The sequence below is a fragment of the Bombus pascuorum genome, chromosome 1 (assembly GCF_905332965.1).
Source record: "Bombus pascuorum chromosome 1, iyBomPasc1.1, whole genome shotgun sequence".
In the NCBI taxonomy this organism is placed as follows: domain Eukaryota; kingdom Metazoa; phylum Arthropoda; class Insecta; order Hymenoptera; family Apidae; genus Bombus; species Bombus pascuorum.
Window position 1 is genome coordinate 8,112,639 of NC_083488.1, and position 16,468 is coordinate 8,129,106.

General features: G+C 37.2%; 1 protein-coding gene across 1 annotated transcript in view; it reads left to right on the forward strand.

Moving 5' to 3' along the window:
• The first annotated feature begins 13,501 nt into the window (after nt 1-13,501).
• LOC132916297 (prolyl 4-hydroxylase subunit alpha-1) overlaps nt 13,502-16,468 on the forward strand; it is a 295,125-nt gene continuing 292,158 nt past the window's right edge. Inside the window, exon 1 of the mRNA XM_060976181.1 lies at nt 13,502-13,805. Within this exon, the coding sequence (XP_060832164.1) occupies nt 13,579-13,805 (227 nt within the window). The 5' untranslated portion in view covers nt 13,502-13,578. The remainder of the gene's footprint in view (nt 13,806-16,468) is intronic.

Below are 16,468 nucleotides of genomic sequence, written 5' to 3' on the forward strand. Positions count from 1 at the left end.
GCGATTCATTAAGCGTAATTAATTTTAATTTCAATCTAGTTGATCTCTTTTCTATGGATTATCATTGACTGGTAAATTGTTCTTCGGATCGGAATATTAATTTCACTTGTTTGCACGAAAAATTCCTATTTCAATACGTTCAGTATATTCTATTCTGCACTGTTGCGAGTACCTAGTGGAATATGACAAGGTTTTCATTAAATTGCTTCAGATCTTCACTATGCAGTTTAGAACGTGTCGTTCTACTGTTCAGATTCTGTAATACCTTCGTTTATCGATTGAAATCTTCCCATGACTGAAATAATTTGTTTTACCACCGAGAAATCACATTACTTTCGTACAATTGCGGAAAAATTCGAAAAGTCCAAGAATTAAATGGATAAAATGTAAATGGAAAAATTGTCCAAGTATTCAGGTATGTTAGGAAGGAAAAATTTAGAAATACGTATCCGATGCATGTTAATATTAAATCCTTTGATTATTAACGCGTTATCGACCAACATAGGCTACTTCAATTAATACCACCCTCTCTGGCTGACAAAGCTTTAATAATAATTGATCCTTTAATCCAGTTTTATCTCGTAAAATAGTCTGTAAACTTCACTAAGTCTGCTAGAATATTTTTGAATACTTTTTCATTTTTGCATATTATATTTCCATTTTTGCGCTTTTAAATTTCCCTGAAATGCATAACCATCCATAGTCCACTCATCGTTATGATCATTCTAATATTTCCAGTGTTACAGTAACGAGCAAAACTGAACTCGCACCCTTTAACAAATTTTATTTTTGAATTAGACCAAACGACTTGTTTCTTTTTCTTTTCTAAAGAAATTAGAAGGATTAGCTTAGTAGATGATTTGTAAAAAATATTGTAAAGAAAGATTTTTAGCCGGACCTGTAATGAAACTTCAAACAATAAATTTTCTTCGCTATTCCGAGCAATTGGAATTTTTTCGAAAACATCTGATAAACCGAACCTTATACAACTTCTTAACAAAAAATCAACTCGTCTGGTCCTATTTCAAAGAAACTATTCGTGTTTGAAAGACTGTGTGTTCAGTTTTGCTCATTGCTCTAGACACGCAACATTTCGAAATCGTCTACCGACGTGAGCAGCAGAGTAGCCACATATATCCGCTAAACCTCAACGAAATCGCTTGTATATTTTCACGAAATCGGAAGTCTTTTAAGACTTTTCCTTACCTCTTGGTGGATTTCTAGTCGTCGATGTTATCGTAGCCCGATATTTGCCGTTTCTGTGGCGAATTCGAGAGGAGGGAAAACGCCAACGCGGAAACGTAATAAAGCGACGGTGCATCTGGTAGCGGTGCGATGCTCGGCTCGCAGCCGCAATTTCTCTCCTTCTGCGACTGCTCGGCCTAAGTAAATACTTGCCGATCCTGCGGATTGCTCGCCGCCGCAGCTGCATCGTCTTGTCGCTGTCGTTCTGCATGTATCTCGCAGCAAATTAAGGCTCCGCTGTTTACCGAACCTTCAACGGGATACTGGTTCTCCTCCGCGTCGATGCACATTGCGCTTTTGCCTCTCGCTTCGATCGACTCTGGCGATCGTTTATGGTTCCGATGATACACCAGCTGCTACACGAAATATCGGCATCGAGGGGTGTTTGTTTGTCTGTCTGTTTGTTTGTTTGTTTATTTGTTCGCGTAGAGATGAGGAAGGGAGGAACAGGGCAGCGTATTTTTGGTCTGTTGATTCAGAATGAGATTCGAAGTTTAGGTAGCAGGATTAGAAGTGAAACTTTGATTTTCTGTGAGCGACAGTGGGAATCAAAAGTGAGTATACAGTTTGAAATTGTGAAATTTATTCAAGAACTCCTTTATATGTGGAGAGGCGTGCATGTGTGTGTTGCGGAGATATAAAGAGATGTAACTCGTATTATACGAATCTCATTTTTGTAAAACCTGAAGATACTCACGTCGGATCTTCACTTATGTGAAATTTATAGGAATTTGATTCATAGGATTTATGGTTAGGTTTTTTAGATAGAAGGGATTCTCGTTGTTCGTCGAGACTGTTTAAATTGTTTCTTTAGCTTTTAGTATTTTAATCAGAATTCACCTGTTCCTTGAATCGAGATTCAATAATGATTTCATGTATCGAAGAGAAATTGAAAGATCATGTTCTCCACTGACCAAATTACAATTTTACTTTCTAGTTTTCTTGTTTCTAATTAGCATACTAAAAACTTATTGCTGTTAATTAAATTGTCCATTCTCGGAGAAACGTTCTTTTCCTTTGAAATCTGGTATTGCAGACAAGTGTAGTGTCTACAAGGAAGATGCTAAAGTGAAAGTTAAGTAAAGATTCACTCGTTATAGAGTACAGAGAAAGTTGGATTTTTGACCAGAGTATCTTCAGCCAAGTACAAGAAGAGACAACGTAATAAATTAGCGAATATAATCGTTAGACCTTTTCACTGCTGATTCTTAGATGCAACGATTAAAAGTATTGTCATGATTTTCATAACGATGTGGAAGAGTACAATAGATCTTTATTAAGCAAAGTAAAGATATCCATTCTCGCGTCTGTTTATACAAGAAAGTAGCTGATGGATCTCCCACCGCAACGACGAAGAACGTTCATTGAGAATGATCGAGAAGACGAGGTATTATCCAATAAAGAAGTATTAAATTAGCACTGTTACTTCGACTGATGGACGTAACTACTTAATTGATCGATTTCCCCCTTTTGATCAAATTTTCTTGTACCATCGATCTAGTAGGAATTCTTTGTTTTTTAATGAAACGATGCTTAACCTTAGAAGCTATTTTCTAATTCTCTAATTCTTTGATTGTCTTGCAATTTTTTAATTTCTCAACTATGCAGATCTCCGTCCTTCTGAACCTTAATTTTATAATCCTTCAATTTCCTAACACTCTAATTCTGTAATTTCTCGAACTTTTAATTTCTCGTTAATTCGGTCTTAAAATTCTATAATTCTCCAAACTCTTCAAAGCTTCGGTTCTCAGTGTTTCCAGACTTCTGAATCCTTAGCTCCTCGAATCCTTTATCTTCGCGATTCTCTAGCTTTTCTAGTCGCTCAATTCCGCTACTTAAACGTTCTGCGATAATTAGACAAATCAGCGAACCCGCACGAACCGAAGTTTCCTATTTTCGCAATTAACTTGCGTTTCGAGAATGCCTCGCGTATCGATCGAAAAAATATCTGATCAAAAATCATTCCAAGTTCCATCCGCACGGTAAACAGGGCGTACTTCTTGCTCGACTTCGTTAAAATTGAAGCAAAATTCAGCAACCGGTGCGTTTCGAATTACACGTTCGTTAAGAAAGTTTCACCGTGGGCTGCGTTGCCGGCGCGGAAAAGATCGCCTGACCAAGTTCGACGGTTCATTATTTCCAATTTGAAGGGATCCTTGCCTCGTTGCTGACGGCCATTTCGCGGAGTTAGTTGCAAATTACCAGGGAAATTACAACGTCGGCTCGGCTCGCCTCCGCTAGCTGTAATTTCACCGGCACGATAGTCGAAATCGCCAGACAACTATCTCTCTTGGATTCAACCCTGTAACCTTTACCTCATCGATCTAACTGTGTTCACTTATTCCTCCACATACTTGCTGTTTACTTAAAGAATTTTTGGGTAATAATTGTGGAAATTGAGAAAATAAATTATATTTACTCAATGTTGTCCTTGATACTAAAGTTATTCTAACAATAGGTCAGTGTAGAGTGCTGTTGGTTGCAGGGTCTTTTAAAGAAATTGTATTTGACGAAAGATTTAATTTTTGGTTAATTTAGTTAGGTATGTTTCGTATTAATGTTTCTCTTGGAAATTCCCATCTTCTATTTTTAGCACAGGTTTAACTTTTGATACTATACATTTGTAAATGTTTAAAATTCTATGTAAATTGTAATAAGCCGAAGTATGTACATACTTGAGAATTTGTATAACCAGTAACAACGTGAAAGGAAGTTCGAAGGAAGAAATTAGCGTATCGTCGACTTAATAAACATGTAAAAAGCACAACTTTCGATATGCAGTCAAGTCTAAGAAACTTCCTAGGAAACTTTACGCCTGCCACGCTTAGTATATATTAGCATAAAAAGGAAGAAATAGGATCAGGTAGCTTCAACAACTTACTTATTCCGTGAACTTGAAAACTTAATTGAGCTTTGCACAAAATAATCAAACATCTTTGATAAAATAATCAAATTATAAGAAAATAATTCAGCAAGTAGTAGTATAAACAATTAACCTTCTTAGCCCTAAAATTTCAAGTCTGTCTTCACATTCGATCTGCAAATCGATACAATTCTCTCAACCGAGAGAATCGAAAGCTCTGACCGCGATGCGGCTTGATCGACCCCCAATCTTGCAGGACAATTGCGAGATATTTTAGCCTGGACGTTTCCATTTTCTCCTCCAATGACGAACATGCGACTCCCTCGAACGTAATTGCGACTCGCGTTATGCAAGCGACAAGAAGGAGATACGAAACGAGACAAGGAACAATAGAGACGTAGCTTTTAAGCACAATTTCTCGCTATCCTGGCGTCGGAATCACCGGCCATCGACTTTTAACAGACTCTAATCTGTCAGCGGAGAAAAAGTCGTTCGGGGGAAAAGTGGATGATGAACGATAACGCGCCTCCACCATGTCGAAATGAGAAAATTCTTCGATCAGTTCAAGTCCTCATCTTTATCGATCTTCTCGACGAGCCTTGGCCGATGATATTTTTTCCATTGATTTATGTTTAGTTATTTTATCGAATATCGAAAGTTCCATCTGCTGAATCTTGCTTTGCTTGTATTTATTTCCGTTATTTGTTTCATTGAGTATTATATTGATTGAATTTATGTTTGTTTTTTATTTTACCGAGTATCGGAATTTGAATCGTGCATTGATTGTTTGTTTAAATAACAGTAGATTAGTTTTGAAGAAAATTCTTCAATCAGACGGAGCTTTCGTTTTTGTCGATCTCTTTTGACCGTTGATAATATTTTTCGATAGATTTATGTTCGTTTGTTATTTTATCAAATATTGGCAATTCGATCTTGAATTTCGTGTTGGTTTTATTCATTTCCCCGAATATTGTATTAATCGTGTTTATTTATTTCACTGAATATTGAAAGTTTGAGTCGCGCAATGATCAAATGTTTTTTTTTTCTTTGCTTAAATTCAAGGTACGGTAGATTAAGCCGAATGTACGCTCTTTCACTTCGAAGAAACACGTTTCATCCGTGAACCATACCGAGGATGAAAGCAGCGTTCATCCGACGTGTTTCTCCAAAGTGAAACGATGTAAGTTCGGGTTTAGTTTCACAGTAAAGTACCGTAAGGCCACTGAATTTCTTTTCGGTCGGTCGCATTACACAGCACAATTATTTCTCATTTTCTGTATATGAACTTCCTTCATTTATCTTCTGTGTCCGCCATTATAACTCCCCCGCAAAGAATCATTTCCAGGAACATGTAACGAGTATGAAACAACCATTTTTCACTTGCTGCATGTCATATCAACTTCATTCGCCTCTCCTTCTTTCGCTCGTCATTGCGCCTGCCTCGCGAGAAATTTTCTAAGCCCATCGATACAGTCTATTTAATTTATTTAACATCTGCAAGAAGATCGCTTTTTATTTTCTATCTGAAGAAATTATTCGTGGCAACCTTTTGTTATCGTTTCTTACAGCTTGCTACGATCTGCTAACAAACAGGTGACGTGTATATTTTATGAATTAAAAAATTAAGAAGGAAGTTAATAAAATAAATGAATGGAAATAGTTCTCTTTCACGCGATTTCGAAATTCCAAATTGTAATCTCGAACTGGCATTATGCATCATCGTGTGATATTTTTTCACAAAAATAAGCAAACGATATTTTTAAGGGAACCCGATACACTAAAGTAATATTTTTATTTTATACGAAAGCTTCGCGGTGAGCTACCGTATTTTTATTGGCGCAACTATAAATAGAAATAAACAATAGAATATAACAACAAGTAATACTATATAGCAATAACAATAATTGTTATTACTAAGGAGAAATTACTACCAACATTGTCGCTGTATTTTTAGGAGATATTTTAGGATTGTAAAATAAAAATTTATTTGTAAAATAAATTACTACGTGCCAACAATAAATAAGATAAAAAGAACTAAGTGAAAACACTCAGCATCCTGATTGAAATTCCGTCGAAGACGTCGGAAATTAATACGAAGAATCATTTCGAACGATATTGTTAGCGTAATCCGCGCCAGATTGTAATCTTCGAATCCACGAACGAACAGAAGTTTGGTGGAAACTTGGAGTCCCACGGGGCAAAACGGCACTCGCGTCGCGATAAATCGCGAAAGATATATAGAATAACTTCTTATTGCGGCTTTGGTCGACCAACGTAAATCTTGCCACCCTTGTCATCGCTAATTCTAACCGTGGGGTTCGTCGATATTCGCTCGTTGGTTATATCGGTCATTGATGGCCGACAGAGGGAAAAGTTTTAATGAAAACGGTGAGCGTGAAATTCCTCATAGCCGCGATGAAATGCTTTACGACCTGTTGAAGAAGGAATTATTATGCTGTTCGTGTATAGCTCTCGGAGAAAGGAAATCGATTATTAGAACAGGGGATGGGGCTTCGCTTTTTTCGGATCCTCGGTTAGCAATTGTGGAATCTCTGTTACCTTTGAAAGATGCTGGTAGATTGATCGGTCGACGTAATTCCATTTATATTTTGTTTCGTACTTGAGCGCTTTCTTTGTACACGCAGTCCGAAGAGTAACGGGATCCGATTTTTGACAAATTATCGTATCCTTCATAACGTACCACTTTCATTTCATATCGTTCTTTGAAAAATTCTCTATCATTTTTGCTGGCTTTCATCGGTTACGTTCTTTGGTTACCACTTTCGATCAAAGAATATCAATTAACACGCTGACTGCCACGCGTGTTTTCAAGGAAATCTCCGTCAGGCCACGCGTGCCGCAGTACCAAGTGTTCTCTGCTAGATACCCCCATCGATATTTTAATAATGCGAGTCACTCAAGTGGTGGTCTCAAGAATGATCTCTCGTTTCCTTTGTTCGCAATATTAAAACCACTAGCTGTTGTTGAATATAATGAAGGAGAGTGTGGTATAGATTATTCCGACCAAATGGTTTCTTATGCCACAAAAATTAGAAAAGGAATCAAATGGTACAGAAAACTTAGCGTTCAACTCCTTCTGTGAATTTCTGTTGAAAATGCTTTGACGGTTTACAAAATTGTAACAAGGAAGGATATAAATATTTGGATATTTAGAGACTTATTAGCTGCAAAATTATTAGGGTTTGAAAATACAAAAAATCCTTATCTTCGATGGAGTCAGCATAATATCGCTGTTCGGAAAAATGATTCCGGAAGAAACATTAGACGCGCATGCAAACTATATTATGCTAATTGTTGAAGTGATCGCCACTTCTAAGAAAACTCTACATCTGGTCCTCGGTTTCTCAAGCGCTGAGGTTGTCACGTAATTTTTTAGTAATTACACAAAAGTTGAGTTCAGTATAGTCTTTATTCTTTAGACTTAGTGTTTTATTACAGAGGTCAATATTGTAACTGGATTGAAATTAGAAATAGAACTGTTTGAACGGACTCGTACCATCAAAGAAGAAAGCTCGGTGTGGGTGTTCCCTTTGGAACTCAGAACGCGGATTCGTTGTCCACACTTTTTGGTGGAAAAGTGAGGGTAACGATCCGCGATGCCCATTGGTAAATGAATTAGGTAGTAAAGACAAGGAGAGCTAGATATGGCTCATGGGCATCCTTGTTTATGGGAAAAGTCTTATCTTGCCAGACACCCGCTTTCTCCGTATTAGGTAAGAGTCGAGTGCAACAAACATAAGGACCATCTGTAAACCGAAAATGTTTAAGTGAAGAAAACTGAAACTGAACAGATTCGGTTTATGTCGTCTTCTTAGGCCTGCTGCGAGTTAACAGAACAATAGATAGGTCTTGGCGTTCGGACTACGTGGAATTTTACAAGGACCGTCACATCTGGCCTACCACATGGCAAAAAGGAAAGTTGGTTCGTGACAAGGTCATCGATAGCGCATAGACAAAAGAGTGGTCGATGACAGACCATAAGCGGTACACGTGCGACGTTGGCTTCAGGGTTCTTTTAGTCTCAGGGTAACATTGCTAGCGTGCGGATCTGGACCAGCTTACATTGTATTCCACAGTTTGTACTTTAATATTCACAATATATATACTTACAATACTTTACAATTTACCCGCGCGTTTCTTTAATTCCACATACATCGAATAACATTAACACAAATAAAAGACGTCGAATGAACCGAACAAAGACACAAAAGAACTACGAAAAGTAATACGAAAATGATTTATTAAAAAAATTATTTAGAATGTAGAACTTTAAATCATTCTATACATAGTTGAGGTTGGTCGGGACAATTTGGACAATAAGTTGTTGTTTTCTTTAAAGTTTCACATTCTAAACAATTTTTTCTTTTTGATGATTTTAACGAAGTACGAAATAAAAATGTTTTTTCTTTTTCGTTATATACAAAAATCTTTTTGCGCGATTCTCGACATTCAGAAATGACATTAAGCTTTTGTAAAAATCGAAAAAGAAGATAAATCTTTAAAAGCTTCTCGAACTTTGTTACACCGAAAGACTATTTTCCTCTTTACCACTTACGATTGACTTCGCTATCGTTTCCGATTGTTTCACTAGAAATCTTTTGTGAAACGAATAATCGGGAAGAAACGCCGCTTAAATATCAGGAAGAGGAAAATTGTAGAAATTCGTTTCGGATATGTCGACGCATGCATCGTGTAAAATCATCGTTGTTTCTGTTCTGCTGCCGTTCATCACGATGGCGGTACTCTCATCCGCTTATAAAACAGCAAAACAATGGCCGAGAACGCCAAAACTCCATTACGGCTTTTCACCGGAAAAGTGAAATCCCGGAAACGCTAGATACTCGCGAGCTTCCCATTTCTGCTTGATAATACGCGCATATCCGAGCAATCGATTGTGCGCTTTTCGCTGCCTCCCCTTTGACGCGAAAATTTAATTGAAAAGTAGGATTTCGCGTTAATTCCGTTTCTTCGTTTGGTTCTGATGACCATTTAACCGACAAATCGAACGTTCTAAGTCAAATTATTTTTTCGTTAATGATAAAAATGCGTTTGGAAGAAAATATTTACAAATTACAAGTATTTTACAATTAGAATTAAAATAGAATTAGAAATTAAATTAGAAAGCTATAGGATTTGAATTATGTAGATTTTTTTGTTAATAATAAGCCATTGATTTTGGTACTGGAATTATCAAATCCATAAGAACCACTGGTTTCAATTTTTTTTCAATTACAATTGCCAAAATCATGCAGGAGCTCTTGGTCAAATTCATGTAGACCTTCCCTGAGATCGAAACACAATTATATTAGGTTGTTGGAAAAGTTTCTTTCGTTTTATGAGGAAATAATAGACGCACGACGTTTTTTGTTTTATATCATTTTGTGGATCCATTTTGTTCTGTTAAAATAAAGACCACGACATTTCACAGACTTGGTTTCACGTTTCTATGAAGGTACACTGTTGGAAAAATACGTTTGCCAAAGAAAGACACTTTCCAGACAACCAATATGTTCTTGGTACAGCGACTTCTTATATCTTAAATGTTTTTATAACAATTGCTTGTCCAATTACAAGCAAATTACTTCCAAGGAGATAGCAGTAACTGCGAAATTTCTGATGAGTTGACAGCAAATGCTGTTATGGAGAAATTAATCGATAAATTATTAGGTTGTCCAAAAGTTTCTTTCGTTTTATCAGGAAATAATAGACGCACAACGTTTATTTGTTTTATATCATTTTATCTAATTACGTACAATCCATTTTGTTCTCTTGAGATAAACACCGCGACATTTCACAGACTTGGTTTCACGTTTATACGAAAGTGCATTGTCGGAAAAAACAGGTTTGCGAAAGAAAGATATTTAATACATACTTATTTCATTTTCACCCTACCATTTTGATTACAATTAATCACATACATTATATTTACTTATACATTAGAGACTAGTTATTTTAGCGTTAAACGACTGGGACTACTTAGAGGAAATAAAAGTCACGATATGCTTGCGGAATATTTTTTATCTGATCAAGTGAATGAATAAATTTCACGTGGTCGTAGGTAAATTATAGACTGTCGAGAAATAATTTAATTAGATCTTGAAACGAAGAAGCAGATAAATTAATTTGTCACGGCAGGAAGCTGTATTCTCAGAAACGTGTTAATTTTAGTAATAGACTTTTCACGAACAATCATTGGTTAGTGGATAAGTACAACTTATATTTATAGAACAAGAATACTGGTACACCTTCATTCGTCTCGACATTTCTCACTGACGCACGAGATCGTCGGAGAATGTACAGCTATTTGATTACCATCCCATGATTGATTGCCTTGGTTAAATAAATGTGTCTCGCGTCGAGTTAATGTCAGATATTATTTAAATGAATTATTAGCGATCCTGGCTCGCCAGACGGTTCTTGAACTTTCCCAATTTATATTTAGACCTTGTCTCGTCTCAATTTATTCGCATTGAACCGTGTCAATCACTTTAAAATTGCAATGCTTAGACGACATTTTGTTTCAAATCTCAAGCTTTCGAACGATTAAACATTCCAATCTTTCAAATTGTTTCTAATCTTCAAATATTTAGATTTGTCAATTTCCAAGTTTGTTCGCATTTAAATTTTCAGTTTTCGTAATTTTCAGACAGCTGCCGGATTTACAAATTTCCGAATTCTCGCAGTTTTCAATTTCCAAGCTCCCAAATTTTCGAACTTGCAAATTATCCAACATACAAATCTTCAGACCATAAAACTCTCGAATACTCAGGTTTTCTAATATCGAAACTTTTACATATTCGAACCTTTCAATTATTTGTAAACCAAATCTCGTCACATTTCAAACGCGACACTCATGAGGCATACGCTTAATTAAATGATACACTTTATTATTATTATTAAAATGATATACTTTTGAGGGATACCACAAGTCACCGTATTTTCGCGACAAAATGTGATATATTCAATTTGTGTTTTCTTTTTTCACACGGTATAAATCCATTAGATTTCACACGGCCGGTACCTTTTCCCCTAAATATTTTCCTGTTTGGTTGAGAAATGGAGTCGATATGGACAAACACGCGAAAGAGACGGTCAGAGATCGGGAGATGAAAAAATCGGCGGACAAATATTCCAATGTTTTTTATGAAATGTTGACCAACGTACCCAGTTGGTTCGGCCTGTTTGGCCAGAAAAATAGTTTATGTCCGATCGATTTTCCGACTCGTATTCTTTCTCCTTCCCTTGTCGATGGTGGTTGACGAAAATATTCATCGCGTTCGAATTTTTAAACAAATACTGTTCATTCGTTGGACGTCTACGATGAATTAACAAACTTTCATGTTTGATTTATTTAATCTTGAACGACGAAACTTTTATGCAATTCGCACTAAGATGTAAAATGTTCTTATTTCGAAAGCATAAACCTACCAGTACTGGGTAATTACATGGAAAAGACTACATCTCATCAATTTCCTTTCCCAAAGGTACTTTAACTTTAATAATTTATACGTTACTTTGTGGTACGTTATTACCAAATTAATTGGGAAAATTGTGGCTACAATATTGTAAATGTAAAATCTCTAGATTGGCGATGTTTTGTTCGGTGACTCTTTGCTTAGCCCGGAATTTATCCCTCGGTCAAGGCAGCCATTCGCTACGGCAGTATAATTAGTTGGACTGTGATAATCATAAGGAACTGTCGTAAAACTAAGCATTTCGATTTGACCATTAAGTGGTATAAACCATCTTCGAATCAAAATATTCCTTATGGTTATTGCTCCATCAGATAAAAAGTGGGGAAACGTTGGGTTTCCCATTTTTTCTCGAGATTTTCACCCGTAAGAGATCGGCGGTGGAGCGATAACATCATCACCGAAGTTCACTGAATTTACGACTACAGATCAGTCAACGTCTCTGCACTGGGTTCACTACTTTAACTCAGTCAACATATATTTATTAACTACATCCACTTTTGATAACTAATTAACTAATTATCATTAATATGCTTATATATATGTCGGATCATCTTTGGAAAACGGGACGTGCGATGAGTCTTGTTGCAAGTTGTCCATAGTTGTCTTATACCAGATGATGTTTGTTTATGGGAATGTATTACAAAAGTTACCAAGTGATATCGGTGATCGAGTGATCGAGATGTCCATGACGATGAATCTAGGTTCGATAACGAATACACGGTCAACGGGATGACGATTGCGATTAGGAACTCGATGTACGTGGTCACTGGGCTAGTCGAACTTATCGGATTAGACCTCAGTCCAAGTGGAACTGCCTTTATTCTCTCCGTATTCTTCAGATCAATTCCTGTTTTTAAGGAGAATTACTTAATCCCTTTATATCTCTGTCAGGTACACGTCCCTCCCGTGACCTTGGCTACGTTCAGGACCAGGTATATACATGTATATACATGTCGGAGAAGAGCCTTTCTTTCAGAATGTTTGGGAAAGTACCCAGTACTTTAATCCAGACTTTTTATTATAGTTGTACTTAAACAATAAAACTGAGAAATAGCTGTTTATGAGTTATGTCGATAATGATTATCAGAGAATTTATGGCAGTGTGTTTAGGCTTGAAGTGGCATAATGGGTTACTGAACGTAGCCAAGGTCACGGGAGGGACGTGTACCTAATGGGTACTATATACCTAACAGGTATAAAGTAGTTAAATAACTCCCCTTAAAAAAGAACAGGGATTGACCTGAGAAATACGGAGTAAGGGCAGTTCCACTTGGACTGAGGTTCAATTCGTTAAGTTCGAGTAGTACAGAGAACGTTTGTCATCCAGTCGGCCGTGTATTGGTTATCGAACCCAAATCCATCGTCATAGGTATCACGATCACTTAATTATCGACATTATTTGTTAACTTTTGTAACACATTCCCATAAACAAACATCATCTGGTATAAGACAACTATGGACAACTCGCAGCAAGACTCATTACACGCCTCGTTCCAAAGACATCACGACATATATATACAAAAATAGTGTAATCATCTTGTCTACAAGTTGTTGGAAATACATAACATATTATAACCTGTTACCTCAGCGTTATAATTAATTTAAATACCTCTATTATCTTACATGAAATAGAGGATCGATCAGTTTTGTGAATTTACGGGAATTTACGACTTCCGTTGACGCGCTTCTTCAGATCGGGTCTCTCCGCGAACGGTCGACAAAACAGTTGTTACACGTACAAGTGAAATTATTCGCAGTAAAATCAGTGAAGTATGCTGATATTAAGTAAAACCACAAACATCGGAAAGAAGATGCTGTGAAGCTTTTCTTTATCAATTTTATTATTTTCTGCTTTCAGTCGTCGAAATCATAACTCGAGGGCAGGAGGTGTCAAGGTGGAAAAAAGAGCGATATTTTGAGTGCAGTGAAGTTTCGCAGTTGGTCAAAGAGTGAGCTAAGAAAGACACCGAAAAAATGGAAGAAAGCCAAGAACAACAACAGCCCCTGCTTCGCTCGATCAACAACATGTACGTGTCCCTCGTTAGGTTCTTCAACAAGACGAAGCACAATGTCGTTCTGTACTGGATCGATTATGAAGGTCAGGCTGTCAGCTACGGTGTATTGTTGCCTGACGAGTACCTCGACATCGACACGTTCGTTACGCATCCGTGGATCTTCGTCGATGAAGAAACCAAAGACAGGTAGGATTCGTCAAAGATTCCTAAAAAATTCTTCGAAGATTCTTCGAAATCGAAAAATTAGATCCTCTCGAAATCCGTTGAATTTCTTAAGGCACTTTTGAACCTTAACTTTCTCTCTCCTTTTGTTATGTCGATCGTATTTCAAAGGAATCATAGGGTCTGTTGCTTCTTCCCTTCGCGTTTTCCTGATTCGCATGGTCGAATGGTAAAGGAACTTAACTCCATTAATGCGGTTAGAGTTTGTTCTGTGGGAGCCTGTGCGTTTTACCCGGACGTTGAACGAAGAAAGAGTTGGTTTAAAAATATACATTTAGATCTAAGCAAAGATTTTACGTGCTTAAATTTTTAACAAGTAATAAACGCGGTGAAGAAGAAACGTACTACAACAATTCTTATCAATTCGCACTAGAATCCAGGATATAACTGATATAACAATCGAATAAGAAACATGGTACTTTGCCCACAAGAAAGTACTTGTACATGTCTCTATTGGAACTTGAAACGCGATAGCCACTAAAACTTTGCAAGATTCAGCTTCATCGATCGAAGCCAACATCGCTTTTCTCGTTACCAAAATTAAACTACATCACCGCTTCTCTCCCCATCTTCCAAAAACCAATACAAACAACTTCAAAGTCCACCTCCCCATTCAGCAAAAGCTTCAAAACGCTACAACTCTTTCTTCGTTCGACACAATTCCGTATTTCCTTCATGAACAACGATTAGATTATAATTATCAAGCGAATGGAAGATAGATGGCTGCACGATCGGGGTTTTTAGGTACACAGTGAACCAGAAGGATGTGTTCTACCCGCAGCCGAGTCGGTTGTCGATAATAAGACAGGGACATCAGTGTCCCGTCACGGTGGCTCTTCATTGCTGTCGAAGACGCGAAAGGACCGACGTCTTCATCACGCTACCGATTTATACCTTGCGCGAGATGTGTCTGAGGATCGTCAAGCGTCATTTGACGCACGCTGAACAGGCCTTTCTGCTCGACATTCCGAGGAACCTTCAGCACGAGCTCGCGATCATGCTGCTGAAAGAGGAAGAATCCAATGACACTGAAAACTTGTAGCAATCGATTTGTACGGCTTAGCGAGTATCAGCCCGGTGTCTCTTCTGATCCCTGGATCTCCGTCATCGTGATATTCAGGTGACTCCGATCGGAAGATTCTACCAGTATAGCGGTTGGTTTGCCGGTGGTTTCGCGGGAAAAGCGTTTTCCGGTCTATTGGCTTTGAAGAGGAACTTACTTTGGATTTTCGGGGTTGCTGCGGCATAGCTTCAGGAAATTGGACTTGGAGGCTTCTCAATGGAAGGTGGGATATTTCAGGACGGTTTTTGGAGGATCCGTTAGAGGCTCCGCTGGTTTTTAGGGAACACGCAACGAGCTAGGAATTTTCAGACGATGTTAGAAACCGCGCGGGCGACTACATATCTGTTGATCGTTTTCTAGCGCCGTATTCTGACTCATGAAAGTATTTGAGAACTTAGCATATAGGAATTATACATTTCGAGATTTCGTTAGTGTCATAACGAACACACGAGTGGGAACTTAAGTATTGTGTGTTAAGTAATTTAATACGATTCAGAATTTCGTTAGAATTTGTTGTAGTGTGATACGAGTGTCTTGATATATTGTTAAGATTTGAGCACGATGAAAACGTTGCACTTCGATTTTACATGGAAGACCAAAAGAGTGATATTACAATTGTAATGTAAGTACACTTAGCAGAAGTAAAAGAAAACAAAAATGTGTAAAAATATTATCAGTGTAAAATTATGAAAATTCGTGGAAGAAACTTCCCCAGGAGGAAATTTGGATTACAACAAAACTATATCGCAAATTCGTGGAACAAATGTTTGGCTCGATCGGCACATGTTTGCCTCGATTCACCGAAAAGCCACGATAGTCTGTTGAGTTACGTCGCTTCCCTCTCGGAACCGCGATACGTGTACAATATGTACATACGTGTAATATATGTATGTATTTTATCGCTTGAACGTTTCGAGCTTATCGGTGCGCGCCGAATTCCTCCAGAGCCTGTCCGCCTTCCGCGGAAAAACCACTAGTTTCAACAATTTTTAACCAGATTGATTCCCGAATATATTTGTCTCTTGTTTCGACAATCAAAAAAGCTCTTAATATTTAGAAAAAAATTGTAACATTCAAATAGACTATGGATTTTAATGATAAAATTTCTTTATGAAAATAATTTAAAGTATAGGATCTGGGCAAATATCTGTTTCGTTTATTAGGAACTACGGGGAATATAGTCTTTGTATATTTTATACGTTTTTGTATATTATGCTCACTCTTTGCATATCGCCGCTTTTAAATTTAATCGATGATGGATCGTTTATCGTTTATACACGACATCAAACAAAAACCTTTTTTCATCCTTTTCGATGTAATGAAATTTTTGGCAATAGAAGAAACCGCGATTAAATTGAAAATAATTAAACGTAGAAAATATTAAAAACGTTGTAAATACAGTGTATCGCTGTTTGAGTTTTTTGATATCGTTTAATTCTTATTGAGCATTGTTATGCACGTTGCACGTCGAAATTTCGTTTAACTCTATTCGGAGCGCAGAGAAAATTAACACATTCCACGTGATTTCTGATATAATCGATAAACTATCCGCTTCGGTAATTGT